Here is a 26439-nt window from a genome sequence, read left to right on the forward strand (position 1 = left end):
TATCTTTTCCGGTTCTAGAAAAGGCCAGAAAGCTTCTGCCATTTCTTTGGCATCTTGGTTGAAATCTTTAATTCATCTTGCCTATGTTGAGTCGGGTAAAACTCCGCCTCAGAGAATTACGGCTCATTCTACTAGGTCAGTTTCTACTTCCTGGGCGTTTAGGAATGAAGCTTCGGTTGACCAGATCTGCAAAGCAGCAACTTGGTCCTCTTTGCATACTTTTACTAAATTCTACCATTTTGATGTATTTTCTTCTTCTGAAGCAGTTTTTGGTAGAAAAGTACTTCAGGCAGCGGTTTCAGTTTGAATCTTCTGCTTATGTTTTTCGTTAAACTTTATTTTGGGTGTGGATTATTTTCAGCAGGAATTGGCTGTCTTTATTTTATCCCTCCCTCTCTAGTGACTCTTGTGTGGAAAGATCCACATCTTGGGTAGTCATTATCCCATACGTCACTAGCTCATGGACTCTTGCTAATTACATGAAAGAAAACATAATTTATGTAACAACTTACCTGATAAATTCATTTCTTTCATATTAGCAAGAGTCCATGAGGCCCGCCCTTTTTTTGTGGTGGTTATGATTTTGTATAAAGCACAATTATTCCAATTCCTTATTTTATATGCTTTCGCACTTTTTTATCACCCCACTTCTTGGCTATTCGTTAAACTGAATTGTGGGTGTGGTGAGGGGTGTATTTGTAGGCATTTTGAGGTTTGGGAAATTTTGCCCCTCCTGGTAGGAATGTATATCCCATACGTCACTAGCTCATGGACTCTTGCTAATATGAAAGAAATGAATTTATCAGGTAAGTTCTTACATAAATTATGTTTTTCCTAGTATATTTTATTTGAAATCTAAATACAGTTGTTGGAAACATGTAAGTCATGTGCTTTTTCTATGTTATCCTAACCCCAGACGTATGTTTAACATCTTGTATATTCCAGTATTAGTAGCCACACAGCATGAGCCACTCAACAAATCTGTGCCCATTATCAGTCCCTTTTGAAAAATGCTCGCATTTTTCACATCTCTTCAGACGGATCGGCATCTCCATCGGGGGAAACCCATATATGGGCATGTATCCTGTTCTAGGTATCAGAATGCTGTCTTTTAACATTGGTTCCCAGGCAATCACACAGATGGTTTCTGAAACTGTGTTACATTTTAATTAAACCAAATGTTCTATTGTTCCCATTTTAGCCAGGAATGTCTCCTTCAAAGTAATCTCTATGAGTCTCCTGTGCAATTGAGAAAGTGGGGGAGAACCAAACCTGTCTGAAACCAGTTTGTCTGACAGAAATGAGTACTTTCTGCTGACCAGTTCAGAGCTGAATAAATGTAATTGTATTGTATAGCCTTAAAATATATGATTAAACTATATATATTTATTTAACCCACATATACCTTGACATTGAGGACACGATATTGTTCCCCAGTGTTTCTCTCTGTTTTTTACCGCTTTGATATATATATATATATATATATATATATATATATATATATATATATATATATATATATATATATATATATATATACTAAGTTTCTGTGAGTGCTATACCAGCTTGGATATATATATATATATATATATATATATATATATATATATATATATATATATATATAATGTGTGTGTATATATATATTTTATGCACTCAGAGCCTTTATATCAGCCCCAGGGGTTTTCCAGTTACCTTCTCTCTTCCATGTGAAATTTTGTATCCATATAGCTTCTTTACTTTCTATGGAAGGCCTCTGTGAAGTCTGCTCTATAATAATAATTTGTAAAATCACAATCCTTACTACACTGCTGTATACAAAATAAAATACAAAATAGAAAGTGCAAAGTTTAAATATAATAACGTTTAATCTGAAGTGTAAAGTTATATAATATAGAAAGCACAAAGTGTAAATGCAGCAGAACTGTCACATCATGCAGTGCTATATTACACTGGATTTGTCTCTCCTTTACATACAGATATGCAGGGAACGCCCCTTGGAGAAGTAAAGCCAAATCTGACTTTTGAAAATTTCACTAGGGATCTCGCAGCGCTGGAGGACAATTTTAGAATATCTCACCTGAGCAGAGAGTTTTAAAATATCAGGGCCTGAATGAGTTGTGTGTGTTTCAGGTGCCTATAAAGTGTGATGATGTTGCCGTGTATTTCTCTATGGAGGAGTGGGAGTATATAGAGGGACACAAGGAGCTTTACAAGGACGTCATGATGGAGACTCGCCAAGCACTAAGGACTAATGAGATTCCAGGAAATGAGAGCTCAGGTAACGCTATGTACTAATAAATATCTCACTCAGGACATGCACATACACTACTGACGTGACTGACACAGAGTAAATTTACAGTTAACTCGTCATGTGTGATCTAATGAGCTGTCTGATCATAAACTACTTTTATACTCAACAAAAATAATAAATACACATTTAAAGGGCCAAGAGGGATTAATGTTAAACCAATTATACAGTATATCAATTTACCAAGACAGCTATTCTAGTAAATGCTGCTAGATATCGATTTTCAAGTGGAGCTAGATAAGCAAATTATTGTATCAAGTTGATTTATCCTAAAAACGATAATTATCCTAGCAAATACTACTGGTCTTTAACTTAAAATATGGATTAAATCCAATTTTATTGGTACTTGGTTGCCCCTAAGGAGTTATTTAATGACAATCTATGTCAATCCTAGTAACTTATTAGTTTCACAGAATCACAGAATCATATATAGGAAGTGGTATTAACCTTAGGTTCCCTATAGGGCAATCTTAAGATACATAGCTATTATTGCAACTATATTTCTAACTCCAAGGCTCTATACAAAACTGAGTATTAATCACATATAGACAATTTCATTATTTTCACGCTACATACCGAGTGGGATAATGACATGATTTAGTAAGAAAATATTACTGTGATTTAAATGAATCAGTTTTTGATATAGTTATTGTGATAATACCATGGTAAGAGTATAATTTGATACCACTAATATCAACAGCCACATTGTTGATAAAATGAATCACAACATTTCTTACTAAGATACTTATATTCTAATAGGAGTATATGATATACCTCAATATATCATAAATCACCTCTCAACACCAAGATAGTATTAAAAGATACTTATTTATTCTAACGTCTGTGGACAATTGATATATACACTATATCCTATCTGTAGGTATACCATTCATTAGAAGTATCATAGGATTGAGATAAACCTACTTTTTAGTATAGATACCCACTTTGGGGCTCCATTTCCATTAAGATAAATATGTAAAAATAGGTCAGCTGACCAGTGCACTCTGTGTATACTTGGATATTTATTACCAACCTACAATTTTCAGCCTCTGCTGCCTTTTATACCCTCATCTGGTATAGCGATTCACCTGTCCAGGAATTAAGTTAATACAGTTCTTGTAGTTTTTAAATGTATTGTCTTACCATTCATTTTAATAAGTCCTAATAAAAGTTATATTTTATTTTACCCAGTGTCACCCGTTAGATAGGACTCTGTCTTCTTCTCATTTGTTATAGGGAATTAGAGTGCTATTCAGCTGTACAATACTCTGGAGGCTTAGACCTCCTCTCGCTGTTCAGTATATCAATTTATATATGTAAATATTTTAAACGCAACAAGTAACAGATTATTTGTTTTTGTTCTTAACATTTTAAGATGCCTTTTTATAGTTGCAATAAAAATTTTCATATCCATTTTACAAAAAAAAAAAATGTATTCTCTATTAGAACTAACAGGTCACAGAGATGAAAATCTAGACACAGAAACACAAGGAGAACTTGTACAGAATATTCAGCCAGTGGAGAGCCCATCAGACGTCTCTGCAGGTAACAGATCTATGGCTGCTGTTAATGTTTATTTACAAAGTGAAAACTCAGATTCTGAAATTATTTAACCCTTACTAATAGTTATGTAAATGATGGACCTGAAGACAGACCAGTTAAACTAATGATGTGTTGTGTAATATTACTACATAATCAGATGTGTGTGAGATAACTGCACTTAAATCCATTTAACCAAAAAACTAATTGTATTCTTTATTAGAACTAACAGGTCACAGTAATGAAAATCTAGACACAGGATCACAAGGAGACCTTGTACAGAATATTCAGCCATCAGATGTCTCTGCAGGTGAGGGATCTATGGTATAAGCTTCACAATTTGAAAAACTCAGATGCTGAAATGATTTAACCCTATTAATTACTATGTAAATGATGAGCTTCAGTACAAACAGATTGCAATGATAACATCTATTTGGTGCACAAACATATCGCACACACACACACATGCCCTCTCTTCTCTCTCACCCTCTGATTTATGTGAATAGTACACACATGCCCTCTGTTCTCTCTCACCCTCTGATTTATGTGAATAGTACGCACACATGCCCTCTCTTCTCTCTCACCCTCTGATTTATGTGAATAGTACACACACACATGCCCTCTCTTCTCTCTCACCCTCTGCTTTATGTGAATAGTACACACACATGCCCTCTCTTCTCTCTCACCCTCTGATTTATGTGAATAGTACACACACACATGCCTCCTCTTCTCTCTCACCTTTTGCTTTATGTAAATAATACACACACACGCCCTCTCTTCTCTCTCACCCTCTGCTTTATGTGAATAGTACACACATGCCCTCTATTCTCTCTAACCCTCTAATTTATGTGAATAGTACATACACATGCCCTCTCTTCTCTCTCACCCTCTGATTTATGTGAATAGTACGCACACATGCCCTCTGTTCTCTCTCACCCCCTGATTTATGTGAATAGTACACACACACCCTCTGTTCTCTCTCACCCTCAGCTTTATGTGAATAGTACACACATGCCCTCTATTTTGACATTATTGATCAATTTCAATATCCCTCAAATATTAGGTGTAAGGAAATTATAAAGTACCTATTACTAGTTGATTTTGGGGTGAAATAAAACCCTAAACCATGAAATATTGTCTGCATTAAATGTTCTTACAGGTGATGATGATATTAATACTGACGTAGATGTTAAAACAGAAGATGTAAATGTAACGTGTCAGCTGGAAGCTCCAATGCAGGAAATGTGTGACAGTGACAATGCAGGTAAGTGCACGTGTGACGTGTCTTCTGTTTATGGGGTATTGCCTGGTTTTTATAGCTTATTGTCTGTAAGTGCTGTACATTATATCACCAGTCAGGGTGTCACCTCAATCACACACTGAGTGTCAGTACAATATAGCCTGATACTCACTGACTGTTGTCACATTTCTAGTGTTTCTAGCTGCGGATACACAGGTAGCACTTTGTAGGAGCATAAAATAAATCTTATATCGCTGTTATCTTTAAAGCCACTTGTAATATACCTTTAACACCACTGCAAATTTAACCCCACCTAGCCTGAATATCCTTGCTTGATTGTTAACAAGCTAATTGCTTTAAGACTTCACTTGTGTGTTCTGCAGAACATTCTTAGACTCTGCTTGCTGAGTTCTTACCTCTCTCTTCAGATTAATCCTGACCTGTCCTCTGTTTTCAACAGGATTTGCTTAGCCTCTCCTGGTTCTGACTGCTAGATAGATAAATCCTTAAGCAAAGCAGGAGGTTTTACTTCCACTGCAATAACAAAACAGCAGGACCACTGTTCAGTGAGGATCCTGGGGATACTTGCTACTCTGTGTTGCACCTCCTACTCCAGCCCCTCCACCTGCAGTGTATTTTCCTATCAGTAACTATAGAGTAGAGCCAGTGTGTATAGCATCTCAGGAGCTGTGTTTTCTAACCTCTTACAACTGAGAAAGTTCCTTTCCCCATTTCTTGGAGCTGCTGAAGTTTACTTTTCCTTCTGCTGCACCTGTACAAAGACAGATCTGCTCTCTTCTAACCACCACTGGTAACTCAAAAATTCATAAACCTGAATCCCTGCTGGCAGTACATAAGTTTACAGACATTCCTGCTGTGAATCTTCAGCCTGTATCACCCTATGTTGTTTTCCTGTACACTGCAGTGTGGTTCACAAAAAGAGGGACTCTGCCACCATGTGGTGGGAAATCTACATTACAATCTTAATAATTCTACATTGAAGATACTATTTCCTTTCTGATACAAAGTATCTACCTTGGAAGTTTAAAGATGTATCTGTCAATTTATGCTGTGCCACACTCTCACAGCGACTATTTCTGGGAAGTGCTGAGATCTTTAGCCAGTCTTTCTCCTTGCATAAAAAGGAGTTATCACATCTGTTTGTCCTGTCTTTATATTGTGAGTTAAAGAGACATATTTAAACCCTCTATCATACATGTGAAAGACCATCAGAGAAGCATGTTCCTATTTTTATGTGGAAAATGTTTTAAAGGGACATTGTATTCTTCCAGCAAGCGACGGCATTAAATATAGAACTAACCAAGCAGATGCATTGAGCACAACACACATATGAAAAAAGGCAATATTAGTAATAATTACTGTGGTGAGAAGTGGCAGCAGCAGTGAACATGGAAATTGTAATAGCGTGTAGTAGTGTACCTAGCTGAATTGTGTATGCTAATGAGCTGTACATGTGGACACACACATGTAGATGCAGAGATGTGGCCTATGGGTGAATATTTATTTTTTAGTTACATTTATTAAGAAAGACCAGAAACCTTTCTATAATATTGTATTTGTTTGTATAACGTAATTAGGTTTTGACTGTGTGTGCTTGTGTAGTGTGTCTGTGCATGTTTCCATGTGCATATCTGTATGTTTGTATGTGTATTTTCACCATGTCAAGTATAGGGGCTGTTTGAATACTAGTGCTGCATATTGTCCCCATGTCAGGTATAGGGGCTGTTAGAATACTAGTGCTGTATTGTCCCTATATCAGGTATAGGGGTTGTTTGAATACTAGTGCTGTATTGTCCCCATGTCACGTATAGAGATTGTTTGAATACTAGTGATGTATTGTCCCTATATCAGGTATAGGGGTTGTTTGAATAGTAGTGCTGTATTGTCCCCATGTCAGGTATAGGGGTTGATTGAATACTAGTGCTGTATTGTCCCTATGTCCGGTATAGGGGTTGTTGGAATACTAGTGCTGTATTGTCCCCATGTCAGATATAGGGGCTGTTGAAATGCAAGAGTTGTGTTGTCCACGTCAGGTATAAGGGCTGTTGGAATACTAGTGCTATATTGTCCTCATGTCAGATATAGGGGCATTTGGAATACTAGTGCTGTATTTTCCCCATGTCAAGTATAGGAGCTGTTGGAATTCTAGTGCTTTATTGTCAGCATGTCAGGTATAAGGGCTATAGAAATACTAGTACTCTATTATCCTCATGTCAGATATAGGTGCTCAGTGTTCTCCACAGAAAATTTTGCCAGTCAGGTCAGGTAGCATTATGAAGTAGCAGGGTGGGGGTAGTGTGATATTTTACCATTTTCAGTTATCCAAAACACACACACACCCCTAGATTATGAGTTTTGCGTTAGAGGCTATGTGGTGTTAACGAGCAGTTTTGTCTCATCGCTCACTTACCTACAGTGCTGGTATTATGAGTTTTCAGAAACCCGCCGTTAAAAGTTTGGTCATTACCACACTCCAATACCAGTGCTGCTTAAGTCAGCGGTGAGCTGGTGTAACGTGCTCGTGCACGATTTCCCCATAGCAATCAACAGGGAGAGCCGGCTGAAAAAAGTCTAAAACATGCAAAAAAGCAGCGTAAAACTCAGTAACGCAGCCCCATTGATTCCTATGGGGAAATACATTTTATGTCTACACCTAACACCCTAACATGAACTTATTAACCCCTAATCTGCAGCCCTCGACGTCGCCGACACCTATATTATACTTATTAACCCCTAATCTGCCGCTCCGGACACCGCCGCCACCTACATTATACTTATGAACCCCTAATCCAAAATAGATGGTATTTCTTCTGTTAAGTGTGATCAGTCCACGGGTCATCATTACTTCTGGGATATTACTCCTCCCCAACAGGAAGTGCAAGAGGATTCACCCAGCAGAGCTGCATATAGCTCCTCCCCTCTACGTCACTCCCAGTCATTCTCTTGCACCCAACGACTAGATAGGATGTGTGAGAGGACTATGGTGATTATACTTAGTTTTATATCTTCAATCAAAAGTTTATTATTTTATAATAGCACCGGAGTGTGTTATTACCTCTCTGGCAGAGTTTGAAGAAGAATCTACCAGAGTTTTTACTATGATTTTAGCCGGAGTAGTTAAGATCATATTGCTGTTTCTCGGCCATCTGAGGAGAGGTAAACTTCAGATCAGGGGACAGCGGGCAGATTAATCTGCAAAGAGGTATGTAGCAGCTTTTATTTTCTGACAATGGAATTGATGAGAAAATCCTGCCATACCGATATAATGTCATGTATGTATATTACACTTCAGTATTCTGGGGAATGGTACTTCACTGGAATTACACTGTGTACATAAAACTTTAGCCTATTTTGCAGGGACTAGCAACAGGCTTTTTAATAACTCTTAATTTATGTTAAACGTTTTTGCTGGAATGTAAAATCGTTTTCATTTTCTGAGGTACTGGGTGAATAAATGTTTGGGCACTATTTTTCCACTTGGCAGTTGCTTGATCTAATTTCTGACAGTTTCTGATCTCTCTCACTGTTGTGTGTGAGGGGGAGGGGCCATTTTTTGGCGCTTTTGCTACGCATCAAAAATATTTCAGTCAGCAGCTCATTGTATTTCCTGCATGATCCGGTTCATCTCTACAGAACTCAGGGGTCTTCAAAACTTGTTTTGAGGGAGGTAATCCTCACAGCAGAGCTGTGAGATTGTAGTTGACTGTGATAAAAAAAACGTTTATTCTGTAATTTTTTTCTGCTATCAGGGTTAGTTGTCTTTTGCTAATGGGAACAAACCTTTGCTAAAGTTGTGTTGTTTACAAAGATTGATGCTATAACTGTTTTCAGTTTATTAATTTTCAACTGTCATAAATCTTCTGTGCTTCTTATAGGCACAGTACGTTTTCATAATATTTTACTAGAATAGTATTCCAAGTTGCAAGTTTATTTGCTAGTGTGTTAAACATGTCTGATTCAGAGGAAGATACCTGTGCTATTTGTGCTAATGCCAAAGTGGAGCCCAATAGAAATTTATGTACTAACTGTATTGATGCTACTTTAATTAAAAGTCAATCTGTACAAATTGAACAAATTTCACCAAACAGCGAGGGGAGAGTTATGCCGACTAACTCGCCTCACGTGTCAGTACCTGCATCTCCCGCTCGGGAGGTGCGCGATATTGTGGCGCCCAGTACATCTGGGCGGCCATTACAAATAACATTACAAGATATGGCTACTGTTATGACTGAAGTTTTGGCTAAATTACCAGAACTAAGAGGCAAGCGTGATCACTCTGGGGTGAGAACAGAGTGCGCTGATAATACTAGGGCCATGTCAGATACTGCGTCACAGCTTGCAGAACATGAGGACGGAGAGCTTCTGTCTGCGGCTGACGGTTCTGATCCAAACAGATTGGATTCAGATATTTCAAATTTTAAATTTAAGCTGGAGAACCTCCGTGTATTACTAGGGGAGGTGTTAGCGGCTCTGAATGATTGTAACACAGTTGCAATACCAGAGAAAATGTGTAGGTTGGATAAATATTTTGCGGTACCAACGAGTACCGACGTTTTTCCTATACCTAAAAGACTAACTGAAATTATTACTAAAGAGTGGGATAGACCCGGTGTGCCGTTCTCACCCCCTCCGATATTTAGAAAAATGTTTCCAATAGACGCCACCACACGGGACTTATGGCAGACGGTCCCTAAGGTGGAGGGAGCAGTTTCTACTTTAGCTAAGCGTACCACTATCCCGGTGGAGGATAGCTGTGCCTTTTCAGATCCAATGGATAAAAAGTTAGAGGGTTACCTTAAGAAAATGTTTGTTCAACAAGGTTTTATATTGCAACCCCTTGCATGCATTGCGCCGGTCACGGCTGCGGCGGCATTCTGGTTTGAGTCGCTGGAAGAGACCATTAATTCAGCTACTCTGGATGACATTACGGACAAGCTTAGAGTCCTTAAGCTAGCTAATTCATTCATTTCGGAGGCCGTAGTACATTTAACTAAACTTACGGCTAAGAATTCAGGATTCGCCATTCAGGCACGCAGAGCACTGTGGCTAAAATCCTGGTCAGCTGATGTTACTTCTAAGTCTAAATTACTTAATATACCTTTTAAAGGGCAGACCTTATTTGGGCCTGGTTTTAAAGAAATTATCGCTGACATTACAGGAGGTAAAGGCCACGCCCTGCCTCAAGACAGAGCCAAACCTAAGGCCAGACAGTCTAATTTTCGTTCCTTTCGGAATTTCAAAGCAGGAGCAGCATCAACTTCCTCTGCTCCAAAACAAGAAGGATCTGTTGCTCGCTACAGACAAGGCTGGAGACCTAACCAGTCTTGGAACAAGGGCAAGCAGGCCAGTAAACCTGCTACTGCCCCTAAAACAGCATGAATTGAGGGCCCCCGATCCGGGATCGGATCTAGTGGGGGGCAGACTTTCTCTCTTCGCCCAGGCTTGGGCAAGAGATGTCCAGGATCCCTGGGCGCTAGAGATAATATCTCAGGGATACCTTCTGGACTTCAAATACTCTCCTCCAAGAGAGAGATTTCATCTGTCAAGGTTGTCAACAAACCAAACAAAGAAAGAGGCGTTTCTACGCTGCGTACAAGAGCTTTTGTTAATGGGAGTAATCCATCCAGTTCCACGGTCAGAACAGGGACAAGGGTTTTACTCAAATCTGTTTGTGGTTCCCAAAAAAGAGGGAACTTTCAGACCAATCCTGGACTTAAAAATCCTAAACAAATTCCTAAGAGTTCCATCGTTCAAGATGGAGACTATTCGGACAATTTTACCCATGATCCAAAAGGGTCAGTACATGACCACAGTGGATTTAAAGGATGCTTACCTTCACATACCGATTCACAAAGATCATTACCGGTACCTAAGGTTTGCCTTCCTAGACAGGCATTACCAGTTTGTAGCTCTTCCATTCGGATTGGCTACAGCTCCAAGAATCTTCACAAAGGTTCTGGGTGCTCTTCTGGCGGTACTAAGACCGCGGGGAATCTCGGTAGCTCCGTACCTAGACGACATTCTGATACAAGCTTCAAGCTTTCACACTGCCAAGTCTCATACAGAGTTAGTACTGGCATTTCTAAGGTCACATGGATGGAAGGTGAACGAAAAGAAAAGTTCACTCGTTCCACTCACAAGAGTTCCCTTCCTGGGGACTCTAATAGATTCTGTAGAAATGAAGATTTACCTGACAGAAGACAGCTTAACAAGACTTCAAAGTGCTTGCAGCGCCCTTCATTCCATTCAACACCCGTCAGTGGCTCAATGCATGGAGGTAATCGGCTTAATGGTAGCGGCAATGGACATAGTACCCTTTGCACGCTTACACCTCAGACCACTGCAACTGTGCATGCTAAGTCAGTGGAATGGGGATTTCTCAGACTTGTCCCCTTCTCTGAATCTGGATCAAGAGACCAGAAATTCACTTCTATGGTGGCTTTCTCGGCCACATCTGTCCAGGGGGATGCCATTCAGCAGGCCAGACTGGACAATTGTAACAACAGACGCCAGCCTTCTAGGTTGGGGTGCCGTCTGGAATTCTCTGAAGGCTCAGGGACAATGGAGTCAGGAGGAGAGTCTCCTACCAATAAACATTCTGGAATTGAGAGCAGTTCTCAATGCCCTCCTGGCTTGGCCCCAGTTGACAACTCGGGGGTTCATCAGGTTTCAGTCGGACAACATCACGACTGTAGCTTACATCAACCATCAGGGAGGGACAAGAAGCTCCCTAGCAATGATGGAAGTAACAAAGATAATTCGCTGGGCAGAGTTTCACTCTTGCCACCTGTCAGCAATCCACATCCCGGGAGTGGAGAACTGGGAGGCGGATTTCTTAAGTCGTCAGACTTTTCATCCGGGGGAGTGGGAACTTCATCTGGAGGTCTTTGCCCAAATACTTCGTCATTGGGGCAAACCAGAGATAGATCTCATGGCGTCTCGACAGAACGCAAAGCTTCCTCGTTACGGGTCCAGATCCAGGGATCCAGGAGCAGTCCTGATAGATGCCCTGACAGCACCTTGGGACTTCAGGATGGCTTACGTGTTTCCACCCTTCCCGATGCTTCCTCGATTGATTGCCAGAATCAAACAGGAGAGAGCATCAGTTATTCTAATAGCACCTGCATGGCCACGCAGGACTTGGTATGCAGACCTGGTGGACATGTCATCCTGTCCACCTTGGTCTCTACCTCTGAAACAGGACCTTCTGATACAGGGTCCTTTCAAACATCAAAATCTAACTTCTCTGAAGCTGACTGCTTGGAAATTGAACGCTTGATTTTATCAAAACGTGGGTTTTCTGAGTCAGTTATTGATACCTTAATACAGGCTAGGAAGCCTGTTACCAGAAGGATTTACCATAAGATATGGCGTAAATACCTATATTGGTGCGAATCCAAAGGTTACTCTTGGAGTAAGGTTAGGATTCCTAGGATACTGTCTTTTCTACAAGAAGGTTTAGAAAAGGGTTTATCTGCTAGTTCATTAAAGGGACAGATCTCAGCTCTGTCCATTCTGTTACACAAACGTCTGTCAGAAGTTCCAGACGTTCAGGCTTTTTGTCAGGCTTTGGCCAGGATTAAGCCTGTGTTTAAAACTGTTGCTCCGCCATGGAGTTTAAACCTTGTTCTTAACGTTTTACAGGGCATTCCGTTTGAACCCCTTCATTCCATTGATATAAAGTTGTTATCTTGGAAAGTTCTGTTTTTAATGGCTATTTCCTCGGCTCGAAGAGTCTCTGAGTTATCAGCCTTACATTGTGATTCTCCTTATTTGATTTTTCATTCGGATAAGGTAGTTCTGCGTACTAAACCTGGGTTCTTACCTAAGGTAGTCACTAACAGGAATATCAACCAAGAGATTGTTGTTCCTTCTTTGTGTCCAAATCCTTCTTCGAAGAAGGAACGTCTTCTGCACAATCTGGATGTAGTTCGTGCCCTAAAGTTTTACTTACAGGCAACTAAGGAATTTCGACAAACGTCTTCCCTGTTTGTCGTTTACTCTGGTCAGAGGAGAGGTCAAAAGGCTTCTGCTACCTCTCTTTCTTTTTGGCTTCGTAGCATAATTCGTTTAGCCTATGAGACTGCTGGACAGCAGCCTCCTGAAAGAATTACAGCTCATTCTACTAGAGCTGTGGCTTCCACTTGGGCCTTTAAGAATGAGGCCTCTGTTGAACAGATTTGCAAGGCTGCAACTTGGTCTTCGCTTCATACTTTTTCCAAATTTTACAAATTTGACACTTTTGCTTCCTCGGAGGCTATTTTTGGGAGAAAGGTTCTTCAGGCAGTGGTTCCTTCTGTATAAAGAGCCTGCCTATCCCTCCCGTCATCCGTGTACTTTTGCTTTGGTATTGGTATCCCAGAAGTAATGATGACCCGTGGACTGATCACACTTAACAGAAGAAAACATAATTTATGCTTGCCTGATAAATTCCTTTCTTCTGTAGTGTGATCAGTCCACGGCCCGCCCTGTTTTTTAAGGCAGGTAAATATTTTTTAAATTATACTCCAGTCACCACTACACCCTTGGCTTCTCCTTTCTCGTTGGTCCTTGGTCGAATGACTGGGAGTGACGTAGAGGGGAGGAGCTATATGCAGCTCTGCTGGGTGAATCCTCTTGCACTTCCTGTTGGGGAGGAGTAATATCCCAGAAGTAATGATGACCCGTGGACTGATCACACTACAGAAGAAAGGAATTTATCAGGCAAGCATAAATTATGTTTTTATTTAGGGGGTTGGTTGTGTGGGTGGTGGGTTTTTACTGTTGGGGGGGTTGTTTGTATTTTTTTTTTTTTTACAGGTAAAAGAGCTGATTACTTTTAAGGGCAATTGGTAGTTTAGTTTAGACTAGGGTTTTTTTTATTTTGGGGGGGCTTTTTTATTTTAATAGGGCTATTAGATTAGGTGTAATTAGTTTAAATTTCTGTAATTTGTTTATTATTTTCTGTAATTTAGTGGGGGGGTTTTTGTACTTTAGCAAATTTAATTTACGTAATTGTATTTAATGTAGTTCATTTATTTAATTATAGTGTATAGTGTATAGGTGTTAGTGTAACTTAGGTTAGGTTTTATTTTACAGATAAATTTGTATTTATTTTAGCTAGGTAGTTATTAAATAGTTAATAACTATTTAGTAACTATTCTACCTAGTTAAAATAAATACAAACTTGCCTGTAAAATAAAAATAAATCCTAAGCTAGATACAATGTAACTATTAGTTATATTGAAGCTAGCTTAGTGTTTATTTTACAGGTAAGTATTTAGTTTTAAATAGGAATAATTTAGTTAATGATAGGAATATTTATTTAGATTTATTTAAATTATATTTAAGTTAGTGGGTGGTGTTAGGTTTAGAGTTAGACTTAGGTTTAGGGGTTAATAACTTTAATATAGTGGCAGCGACGTTGGGGGCGGCAGATTAGGGCTTAATAAATGTAGGTAGGTGGTGGCTATGTTAGGGACGGCAGATTAGGGGTTAATAATATTTAACTAATGTTTGTGAGGCGGAAGTGTATCGGTTTAGGGGTTAATATGTTTATTATAGTGGGGGGCAACGTTGGGGGTGGCAGATTAGGGGTTAATAAATATAATGTAGGTATCGGCGATGTCCAGATTAGGGGTTCATAAATATAATGTAGGTGGCGGCGGTGTCCGGAGCGGCAGATGAGGGGTTAAAATTTTTATTTTAGTATTTGCAATGCGGAAGGGCCTCGGTTTAAGGGTTAATAAGTAGTTTATGGGTGTTAGTGTACTTTTTAGCACTTTAGTTAAGAGTTTTATGTTACGGCAGTGTACCATAAAACTCTTAACTACTGACTTTTAAATGCGTTAGGACTCTTGACATGGTAGGGTGTACCGCTCACTTTTTGGCCTCACAGGACAGACTCGTAATACCGGCGCTATGGAAGTCCCATAGAAAAAAGACTTCACAGAGTTTACGTAAGTCGTTTGCGGTAAGAAGTGTGCGGTCACCCTAAACCTTTAAGACTCGTAAGACCAGCAGGCGTAAAAAAGCAGCGTTAGGACCTCTTAACGCTGCTTTTTTACCCTAATGCACAACTTGTAATCTAGACAAAATTAATTTAAGAATTGAACAGAATGTATTTAATGATAAATTGTGGAATACAAATTTAACATTTTTAATATTAGCTAATTTTAGCTTAAGATAGCTAAACTTTTAGCAGGTAGTCAGTAAAATCAGCTGGGTGGTGCACCCACTAAAAAGGTCCTGGGGAGAACTTTGGGTGCTGTTGGAATTCTATTACTGTATTTTTTCATGTCAGGTGAAGGAGCTGTTAGAATACTAGTGCTGTATTGTCCCCATGTCAGGTATAACGGGTGTTATTGTGATATGAGTGCATTTGCAAAGCATATGGGATGTTTTAATGAAAAACATTAGAATGGATTTTATTTTTAATATACAAGGGAATTCTGATTGGCTACGGTGGGGGTGTATTTGCAGCTAGTAAAGTCACTAAATCCCTGCTAACTTTCTTTACTACATGCTGTACTTATGCTGTTACTACATGGTACTTCTTCCAGATGTGACAGATAGTGATCTCTGCTCAGGTTTAGTTAAATTAAATTACACAATTTTTGACATTTTATTTTAAAAGAGACCATTGGCACTGTAAATAGTGGCTCTTTAGATTGTTTGTTTTTTATTGCAGGTGTAAATGATGCTAAGATTTCATGTAACACTAAACAAACTGAAGATCAGTGGCTAAGAAATATGCCAGGAGCTGCAGAACAGGAAATATGTGCCAATATAAGCACAGGTGAGTGTACATGTGTGTGATGTGTCTGAAGAATACAGGGCACAGGTGAGCATACGTGTGTGATGTGCCTGAAGGATACAGGGCACAGGTGAGTGTACGTGTGTGACATGTAAGGGACACAGGGCACAGGGGAGTGTACGTGTGTGATGTATCTGAGAGACACGGGGCACAGGTGATTGTAAGTGTGAGACGTATCTGAGGGACACAGGGCACAGGTGAGTGTACATGTGTGATGTGTCTGAGGGACACAGGGCACAGGTGAGTGTACGTGTGTGATGTGTCTGAGGGATACAGGGCACAGGTGAGTGTACATGTGTGATGTGCCTGATGGATACAGGGCACAGGTGAGTGTATGTGTGTGATGTGTCTGAGGGATACAGGGCACAGGTGAGTGTACATGTGTGATGTGTCTGAGGGATACAGGGCACAGGTGAGTGTACATGTGTGATGTGCCTGAGGGATACAGGGCACAGGTGAGTGTACATGTGTGATGTGTCTGTGGGTCATAGGGCACAGGTGAGTGTATGTGTGTGATGTGTCTGAGGGATACAGGGCAAATGGAGTGTATGTGTGTGACATGTAAGGGACACAGGGCACAGGTGAGTGTACGTGTGTGACATGTAAGGGACAAAGGGCACAGGTGAGTGTACGTTTGTGACATGTAAGGGATGCAGGGCACAGGTGAGTACGTCTGTGACATGTAAGGGGCGCAGGTGAGTGTACGTGTGTGACATGTAAGGGACACGGGGCACATTTGAGTGTACGTCTGTGACATGTAAGGGACACAGGGCGCAGGTGAGTGTATACGTGTGTGACATGTAATGGGCACAGGTGAGTGTACATGTGTGTGAGGTTTCTGAGGGACACAGGCCACAGGTGAGTGTACGTGTGTGATGTGCCTGAGGGATACAGGGCACAGGTGAGTGTACGTGTGTGATGTGTCTGAGGGATACAGGGCACAGGTGAGTGTACGTGTGTGATGTGTCTGAGGGATACAGGGTACAGGTGAGTGTACATGTGTGATGTGTCTGAGGGATACAGGGTACAGGTGAGTGTACATGTGTGATGTGTCTGAGGGATACAGGGCACAGGTGAGTGTACATGTGTGATGTGCCTGAGGGACACAGGGCACAGGTGAGTGTACATTTGTGATGTGTCTGAGGGACACAGGGCACAGGTGAGTGTACTTGTGTGTTGTGTCTGTGGGAAACAGGGCACAGGTGAGTGTACGTGTGTGATGTGTCTGAGGGATACAGGCAACAGGTGAGTGTATGTGTGTGATGTGCCTGAGGGATACAGGGCACAGGTGAGTGTACGTGTGTGATGTGTCTGAGGGATACAGGGTACAGGTGAGTGTACATGTGTGATGTGTCTGAGGGACACAGGGCACAGGTGAGTGTACTTGTGTGTTGTGTCTGTGGGAAACAGGGCACAGGTGAGTGTACGTGTGTGATGTGTCTGAGGGATACAGGCAACAGGTGAGTGTATGTGTGTGATGTGCCTGAGGGATACAGGGCACAGGTGAGTGTACGTGTGTGATGTGCCTGAGGGACACAGGGCACAGGTGAGTGTATGTTTGTGATGTGTGAAAGGGACGCAGGTGAGTGTATGTGTGTGACATGTAAGGGATGCAGGCCACAGGTGAGTGTACGTGTGTGATGTGCCTGAGGGATACAGGGCACAGGTGAGTGTACGTGTGTGATGTGTCTGAGAGATACAGGGCACAGGTGAGTGTATGTGTGTGATGTGTCTGAGGGATACAGGGTACAGGTGAGTGTACATGTGTGATGTGTCTGAGGGACACAGGGCACAGGTGAGTGTACGTATGTGAGGAATCTCGGGAATATAGGGCACAGGTGAGTGTGTGGTTATTAATTAGTTTAAAATATTTTTACTTTATACTAAATATAATTCTAATTTAGTACTAAATCTCTATGGTAAAACCACTAAACCAATACAAGTAAGTTGTGAAATAAACACTTTAAAAAGAGTCTCCATTCTTTCCAAACAGTTTATTAGGAATCAATATATGTTACTAATAAGAGAAAGATTTACAGCTATATATACACATCTATTTTACTGCAAAAAAAGTCCAAATAATTAATACAGGGCAACTCTACTACAACCCCAATTTGTGCAACACTGCTAAAATAATCATAAGAATATACTTAACCACATCCTCCAGTGTTTCCACCATCAGCCATCTTTTCAGCAGGAACAAGATAAGAAAAAGAGAGAGGTTTTGGTGTTCCAGTTTTTTTTTATACCCTAATTCAATAGGGAGTGGTTTATCAAATGCCATTCAAAGGCTATTGGGAGTGTCCTATTTAGACAGACACTAGGCCAAAGAACTACTTGAATATTCAATTTCAATGTGAAATGCCAGGTATAAAATCTGTAAGCTATATTTCAATATTCCAGTGATAAAATGTCACCACAGAGTGTACGTGTGTGATTTTTCTGTGGGAAACGGGGCACAGGTGAGTGTACGTGTGTGATGTGTCTGTGGGATACACGGCACAGGTGAGTATACATGTTTAATGTGTCTGAGTCACACAGGGCACAGTGAGTACGTATGTGAGGTGGCTGATGGATACAGGTGAGTGTATGTATGTGACATGTCTCTGTGAAACAGGGCACAGGTGAGTGTACATGTGTGATATGTCTATGGCAAACAGGGCACAGGTGAGTGTACGTGTGTGATGTTTCTGATGGATACACGGCACAGGTGAGTGTACGTGTGTGATGTGTCTGAGGGACACAAGGCACAGGTGAGTGTATGTGTGTGATGTGTCTGATGTGTGACATGTAAGGGGCACAGGTGAGTGTACGTGTGTGACATATAAGGGACGCCGGGCACAGGTGAGTACGTGTGTGACATGTAAGGGACGCAGGCCACAGGTGAGTGTATGTGTGTGATGTGTCTGAGGGACACAGGGCACTGGTGAGTGTACGTGTGTGACATGTAAGGGGCACAGGTTAGTGTACATGTGTGTGAGGTGTCTGAGGGACACAAGGCACAGGTGAGTGTACGTGTGTGAGGTGTCTGAGGGACACAAGGCACAGGTGAGTGTACGTGTGTGATGTGTTTGAGGAATACAGGCCACAGGTGAGTGTACATGTGTGATGTGTTTGAGGAATACAGGCCACAGGTGAGTGTACATGTTTGACATGTAAGGGATGCAGGCCACGTGAGTACGTGTGTGTGACATGTAAGGGACACAGGGCACAGGTGAGTGTATGTGTGTGAGATGTTTGAGGGACACAGGTCACAGTTGAGTATACATGTGTGACATGTAAGGGATGCAGGCCATAGGTGAGTGTACGTGTATGATGTGTCTGTGGGAAATGGTGCACCGGTGAGTGCATGTGTGTGATGTGTCTGAGGGACACAGGTGAGTGTATGTGTGTGACATATAAGGGACACAGGGCATAGGTGAGTGCATACGTGTGTGACATGTAAGGGGCACAGGATATAGGTGAGTGTACATGTGTGATATATCTGAGGAATACAGGGCACAGGTTAGTGTACGTGTGTGATGTGGCTGAGGGACACAGGTGAGTTTTATGTGTGTGACATGTAAGGGGCACAGGTGAGTGTACGTGTGTGATGTGTCTGAGGGACACGGGGCACAGGTGAGTGTACGTGTGTGATGTGTCTGAGGGACACGGGGCACAGGTGAGTGTACGTGTGTGATGTGTCTGAGGGACACAGGGCAGAGGTGAGTGTACGTGTGTGATGTGTCTGATGGACACAGGTATGTGTATGTGTGTTACATGTAAGGGGCACAGAGCACAGGTGATTGTACATGTGTGACATGTAAGGGACTCAGGGCACAGGTGAGTGTACGTGTGTGACATGTAAGGGAGGCAGGGCACAGGTGAGTGTATGTGTGTGATGTGTTTGAGGGACACAGGGCACTGGTGAGTGTACATGTGTGACATGTAAGGGGCACAGGTGAGTGTACGTGTGTGATGTGTCTATGGGAAACGGCACAGGTGAGTGTACGTGTGTGATGTGTCTGAGGGACACAGGGAACAAGTGAGTGTACGTCTGTGATGTGTCTGATGGTCACAGGTATGTGTATGTGTGTGACATGTAAGGGGCACAGAGCACAGGTGAGTGTACATGTGTGACATGTAAGGAACGCAGGGCACAGGTGAGTGTATGTGTGTGATATGTCTGAGGAATACAGGGCACAGGTGAGTTTACGTGTGTGACATGTAAGGGACGCAGGGCACAGGTGAGTGTATGTGTGTGATGTGTCTGAGGGACACAGGGCACAGGTGAGTGTACATGTGTGACATGTAAGGGACGCAGGGCACAGGTGAGTGTACGTGTGTGACATGTAATGGACGCAGGGCACAGGTGAGTGTACGTGTGTGATGTGTTTGAGGGACACAGGGCAATGGCGAGTGTACGTGTGTGACATGTAAGGGACACAGGTTAGTGTACATGTGTATGAGGTGTCTGAGAGACACAAGGCACAGATGAGTGTACGTGTGTGACATGTAAGGGATGCAGGCTACAGGTGAGTGTACGTGTGTGATGTGTCTGAGGAATACAGGGCACAGGTGAGTGTACGTGTGTGAGATGTAAGGGACGCAGGGCACAGGTGAGTGTGTGTGATGTGTCTGAGGGACAAAGGGCACAGGTGAGTGTACATGTGTGACATGTAAGGGACGCAGGGCACAGGTGAGTGTACGTGTGTGAGATGTCCGAGGAACACAGGGCACAGGTGAGTGTACGTGTGTGAGATGTCTGAGGGACACAGGGCACAGGTGAGTGTACTTTTGTGACATGTAAGGGACACAGGGCACAGGTGAGTGTACGTGTGTGACATGTAAGGGACAAAGGGCACAGTTGATTGTACATGTGTGTGAGGTGTCTGAGGGACACAGGGCACAGATGAGTGTACGTGTGGGACATGTAAGGGACAAAGGGCACAGGTGAGTGTACATGTGTGAGATGTCCGAGGAACACAGGGCACAGGTGAGTGTACGTGTGTGAGGTGTCTGAGGGACACAGGGCACAGATGAGTGCACGTGTGTGACATGTAAGGGATACAGGGCACAGGTGAGTGTACGTGTGTGACATGTAAGGGACAAAGGGCACAGGTAATTGTACATGTGTGTGAGGTGTCTGAGGGACACAGGGCACAGATGAGTGTACGTGTGTGACATGTAAGGGACAAATGGCACAGGTGATTGTACATGTGTGTGAGGTGTCTGAGGGACACAGGGCACAGATGAGTGTACGTGTGTGACATGTTAGGGATGCAGGCCACAGGTGAGTGTACATGTGTGATGTGTGTGTGGGACACAGGTGACAATTTCTGTGTGATGTGTCTGAGGGACACAGGTAAGTGTACTTGTGTGACATGTAAGGGACACAGGGCACATGTAAGTGTACATGTGTGACATGTAAAGGATTCAGGCCACAGGTGAGTGTACTTGTGTGACATGTAATGGATGCAGGCCACAGGTGAGTGTACTTGTGTGACGTGTAAGGGATGCAGGCCACATGTGAGTGTACGTGTGTCACATGTAAGGGACACAGGGCACAGGTGAGTGTACGTGTGTGACATGTAAGGGATACAGGGCACAGGTGGGTGTATGTGTGTGACATGTAAGGGACAAAGGGCACAGGTGAGTGTACATGTGTCTGAGGGACACAGGGCACAGATGAGTGTACGTGTGTGACATGTTAGGGATGCAGGCCACAGGTGAGTGTACGTGTGTGATGTGTCTGAGGAATACAGGGCAAAGGTGAGTGTACATGTGTGACATGTAAGGGACACAGGGCACAGGTGAGTGTACATGTGTGACATGTAAGGGACACAGGGCACGGGTGAGTGTACATGTGTGACATGTAAGGGACACAGGTGAGTGTATGTGTGTGATGTGTCTGAGGAATACAGGGCACAGGTGAGTACGTGTGTCACATGTAAGGGACACAGGGCACAGGTGAGTGTACTTGTGTGACATGTAAGGGACACAGGGCACAGGTGAGTGTACATGTGTGACATGTAAGGGACACAGGGCACAGGTGAGTGTACGTGTGTGACATGTAAGGGATGCAGACCATAGGTGAGTCTGTGGGAAATGGGGCGCCGGTGAGTGTATGTGTGTGATGTGTCTGAGGGACACAGGTGAGTGCATGTGTGTGATATGTAAGGGGCACAGGTGAGTGTATGTGTGTGACATGTAATGGACACAGGTGAGTGTATGTGTGTGACATGTTAGGGACACAAGGGACCAGTGAGTGTATACGTGTGACATGTAAGGGACCCAGGGCACCAGTGAGTGTATACGTGTGTGACATGTAAGGGACCCAGGGCACCAGTGAGTGTATAAGTGTGTGACATGTAAGGGGCACAGGTGAGTGTACATGTGTGTGAGGTGTCTGAGGGACGCAGGGCACAGGTGAGTGCACGTATGTGACATTTAAAGGATGCAGGCCACAGGTAAGTCTACATGTGTGATGTGCCTGAGGGACACAGGGCACAGGTGAGTGTATGTGTGTGACATGTTAGGGGCACAGGGTACAGGTGAGTGTACATGTGTGATATATCTGAGGAATACAGGGCACAGGTGAGTGTATACGTGTGTGACATGTAAGGGACACAGGGCACTGGTGAGTGTACATGTGTGATGTGTCTGAGGGATACAGGTCACAGGTGAGTGTACGCGTGTGACATGTAAGGGGCACAGGTGAGTGTACGTGTGTGATATGTAAGGGTCGCAGGGCACAGGTGAGTGTATGTGTGATATGTCTGAGGGACACAAGGCACAGGTGAGTATGTGTGTGATGTGTCTGAGGGACACAGGTGAGTGTATGAGTGTGACATGTAAGGGATATAGGGCACAGGTGAGTGTACTTGTGTGATGTGTCTGTGGGAAACAGGGTGCAGGTGAGTGTACATGTGTGATGTGTCTCAGGGACACAGGGCACAGGTGAGTGTACGTGTGTGAAGGACACAGGTGAGTGAAAGTGGGTGACATGTGAGGGACACAGGGCACAGGTGAGTGTACGTATGTGACATGTCTCTGTGAAACAGGGCACAGGTAAGTGTATTTGTCTCACTTTTAGAGCCACTACTCCCGCCTAATAAAACACATAGATGGAAACTCACCTGTTATTTGTGGTGATTGTGCTATAACTTATGTAGGGCTAAATTCTAAATACAATGAATGCAAAAGACTGAACACTGCTTCAGCACAAGGGTATGAAATGGCTCTATTCATTTTCCTCCTTTATTTAAAAAGTAGAAAATACTTTTGTCTTGAACTATATAAATTCCTTTATATATTTGCGGTTTCTATCATATCACTGTGGTACATTCTTTCACCCAGGCAATACATGTTAACATAATTAAATAAACTATAGTGAGATTATAATAAACAATGGAAAACATATTTATAAAGATTAATTTATGGTTAAAATAATCACTAAAAGTTTCTGTGAACACAACTTTAAAAGAACTAGATACATTATGTAGAAAAACATTAATTTCAATTAAGTTCAGTCTTTGACTTAGTGTGAATTCTCAGAAATAGTCCCTAACTTCAAGTAAACTGTCCTTAAGACTTTGCATGGAAGCTGGGATAGGTCTAGTTGTCACAGTGTCTACTACTAGTGTAGGGGACTGACTAAATCAGATCAGTTTATATGTTTTCATGATAAAATAATTATGTAATTAATAACATTTACTCCTATTCTGTTTCTTATTGACAGGTGAATTCACAGACGGCAATAATCCTAGTCCTGATAAGAGTTCAGATGCTTCTTTACATCTTCTGCAAAATCAAAGAAGCCACGTGGGAAATGTACATCTTTGTAAACATCTGAATATTCATACAGGAGAAAAGCCATTTTCCTGTCTTATATGTGGGAAATTGTTTAACTATAGAAAAAATCTTGTTGCTCATCGGAAAATACATAGAGCAAAAAAAGGATTTTTATGTTCTGACTGTGGGAAATATTGTGCTCAGAAATCACATCTTATTGATCATCAGAAAATTCACACAGGAGAAAAAGCATTTTCATGTCCTGACTGTGGAAAATGTTTTACTCTAAAATCAACTCTTATTAGGCATCAGAAAATTCATACTGGGGAGAAAGCATTTTCATGTTCTGAATGTGGAAAATGTTTTACTCTGAAATCACATCTTCTTAGCCATCAGAAAGTTCATACAGGGGAGAAACCATTTTCATGTTCTGACTGTGGGAAATGCTTTACTCTGAAATCAACTCTTCTTAGCCATCAGAAAATTCATACAGGAGAAAAAGCATTTACATGTTCCGACTGTGGGAAATGTTTTACTCAGAAATCAAATCTTATTACGCATCAGAAAATTCATACTGGGGAGAAAGCATTTTCATGTTCTGACTGTGGGAAATGTTTTACCCGGAAAATTACTCTTATTAAGCATCAGAAAACTCATACTGGGGAGAAAGCATTTTCATGTTCTGACTGTGGGAAATGTTTTACTCTCAAATCAAATCTTAGTAGGCATCAGAAAATTCATACAGGAGAGAAAGCATTTTCATGTTCTGACTGTGGGAAATGTTTTACTCAGAAATCAACTCTTCTTAGCCATCAGAAAATTCATACAGGTGAGAAAGGATTTTCATGTTCTGACTGTGGGAAATGTTTTGCTCTGAAATCAAATCTTATTAGCCATCAGAAAATTCATGCAGGGGAGAAAGGATTTTCATGTTCTAAATGCGGAAAATGTTTTACTCGGAAAACAACTCTTATTAACCATCAGAAAACTCATATTAAAAGAAATCAGAGTTTAACCTCCTAAGTACAGAGGGTGGTATGTAGTTGTCACCCACACAATACCAATTGCTGATGATGACTGCATGTGACCCCCTGGGGCATGCAGTTTTGGAGCTGTTTGATTCCCTTTCTGCACATCAAGCATTTATGAGGTGACCCCAGGGTGGATGTGATTTAAATCACTAGTCAGTAGGATTACATTAATAATAACAATAGAAATAGTTTTATTTAACTAAAACAATAACATTATTTTTTATTTTAATGCTTTCCCCTCCCTCCTCACACTTAGGTCCTTGTGCAGATCTATTCCACTACAATCTTCTATTCAGTGAACTTCCTGAAATTTAGTATGTGTTGATTCTGTGTACATAGATTTGCAGGGGAGCAATGACATTAAAGGAAAATACAGTCAAAATTAAACTTTCATGATTCAGAAAGAACATTAAATTTTTAATAATTCTCTAATTGACTTCTCTTATCTAATTCTTGATATCCATTGTTGAAAAGCCTGCATAGGTAGACTCACTCAGATGTAATGTACTACTGTGAGCTAGCCTGTTGTCACTGTCTCATCCATTGTATTCAGATAGGCCCCAGTAGAGCATTGCTATCCTTCAACTAAGGATTCCAAGAGAATGAAGAAAATATAATAGAAGTAAATCTGAAAATGGTATGTTCTATCTGAAACCCAAAAGTTATCTTTCATGATTATAGTCTATTTATCAACTCTATGTTAATTTTATAACATTTTGCTGTGAAGAAGGGGCATGTTATTTATGCAGATACAAATTCACAGTTCAGTGAAGTTGATTGAATGGCGCTTCACTTTACAGATGGACAATGACCCAAAAACTTAAGGCAGAAAGACCCATGAGCAAACGATAACTGATGACAGCTGCAGTAAAGGCCTGGCAAAGCATTACAAAGGAGGAAACCCAGCATTTGATGAACTTCCAGACTTTAAGCAGTCATTGCCTACAGATTCTTGACAAAGTATTAAAAATTAACATTTTATTAATGATTGTGTTAATTTGTCCAATTACATTTGAGCCCCTGAAATAAGATGACTGTGTATGAAAATGGTTGCAATTCCTAATCGTTTCATATGGTATTTTTGTTCAACCCCTTGAATTAAAGATAAAAGCCTGCACTTAAAGGGACAGTTTACTCAAAATATTTATCCACTTTAATTTGTTCCCAATTATCCACTTTACCTATTGGAGTGTATTAAATTGTTTACAAGTAGCTAATTTACCTTTATATTGGCATTTGAAATAGTTGATTTAGCATGTGGTATCCCCACCTATTGTGAAAGTTTGTGGCCGCAGGTCCAAGCTATAGATAAGCTTTGTAAACACTGTCAGTAGAAGAAATTACACTCCCAGTGGGATATAGCAGAGATAAGGTAATACAATGTTGATTGTACATTGTTTTCTCCAAGTACTGGTGATTGTTTAATGGACAGATATAAGATAACGAAGCAGGTATATGTACACAACGTGATACAGTAATGAGATCTGATTATACCTACAAGCTCAACCCATTTTATTAGGTTGTGGCTTCAAAACACAAAATCAGAGCTTTAATATAAACAAATAAACCTTAAAAAGCTAATTTTCATATTTTTTTGCAGTTGGTAAAAAAGCAATTGTAAACACATTAAGGGAACAACTATTTTACAGTATACTGTCCCTTTAAATTGCATCTCGGTTGTTTCATTTAAAATACATTGAGGTGGCATACAGAGCCAGAATTATAAAAA

The 26439-nt window shown here is 41.3% G+C and overlaps 1 protein-coding gene across 1 annotated transcript; it reads left to right on the forward strand.

Moving 5' to 3' along the window:
• The first annotated feature begins 1839 nt into the window (after window positions 1-1839).
• LOC128657280 (zinc finger protein OZF-like) lies at window positions 1840-26439 on the forward strand. The gene is made up of 7 exons (XM_053711561.1): window positions 1840-2281; window positions 3758-3856; window positions 4074-4160; window positions 5010-5114; window positions 15781-15888; window positions 23627-24508; window positions 25511-26439. The coding sequence occupies exons 1-7, from the start codon at window positions 2173-2175 to the stop codon at window positions 25519-25521; spliced, it is 1401 nt and encodes a 466-aa protein (XP_053567536.1). The 5' UTR covers window positions 1840-2172; the 3' UTR covers window positions 25522-26439.

The sequence above is a fragment of the Bombina bombina genome, chromosome 4 (genome assembly GCF_027579735.1).
Source record: "Bombina bombina isolate aBomBom1 chromosome 4, aBomBom1.pri, whole genome shotgun sequence".
In the NCBI taxonomy this organism is placed as follows: domain Eukaryota; kingdom Metazoa; phylum Chordata; class Amphibia; order Anura; family Bombinatoridae; genus Bombina; species Bombina bombina.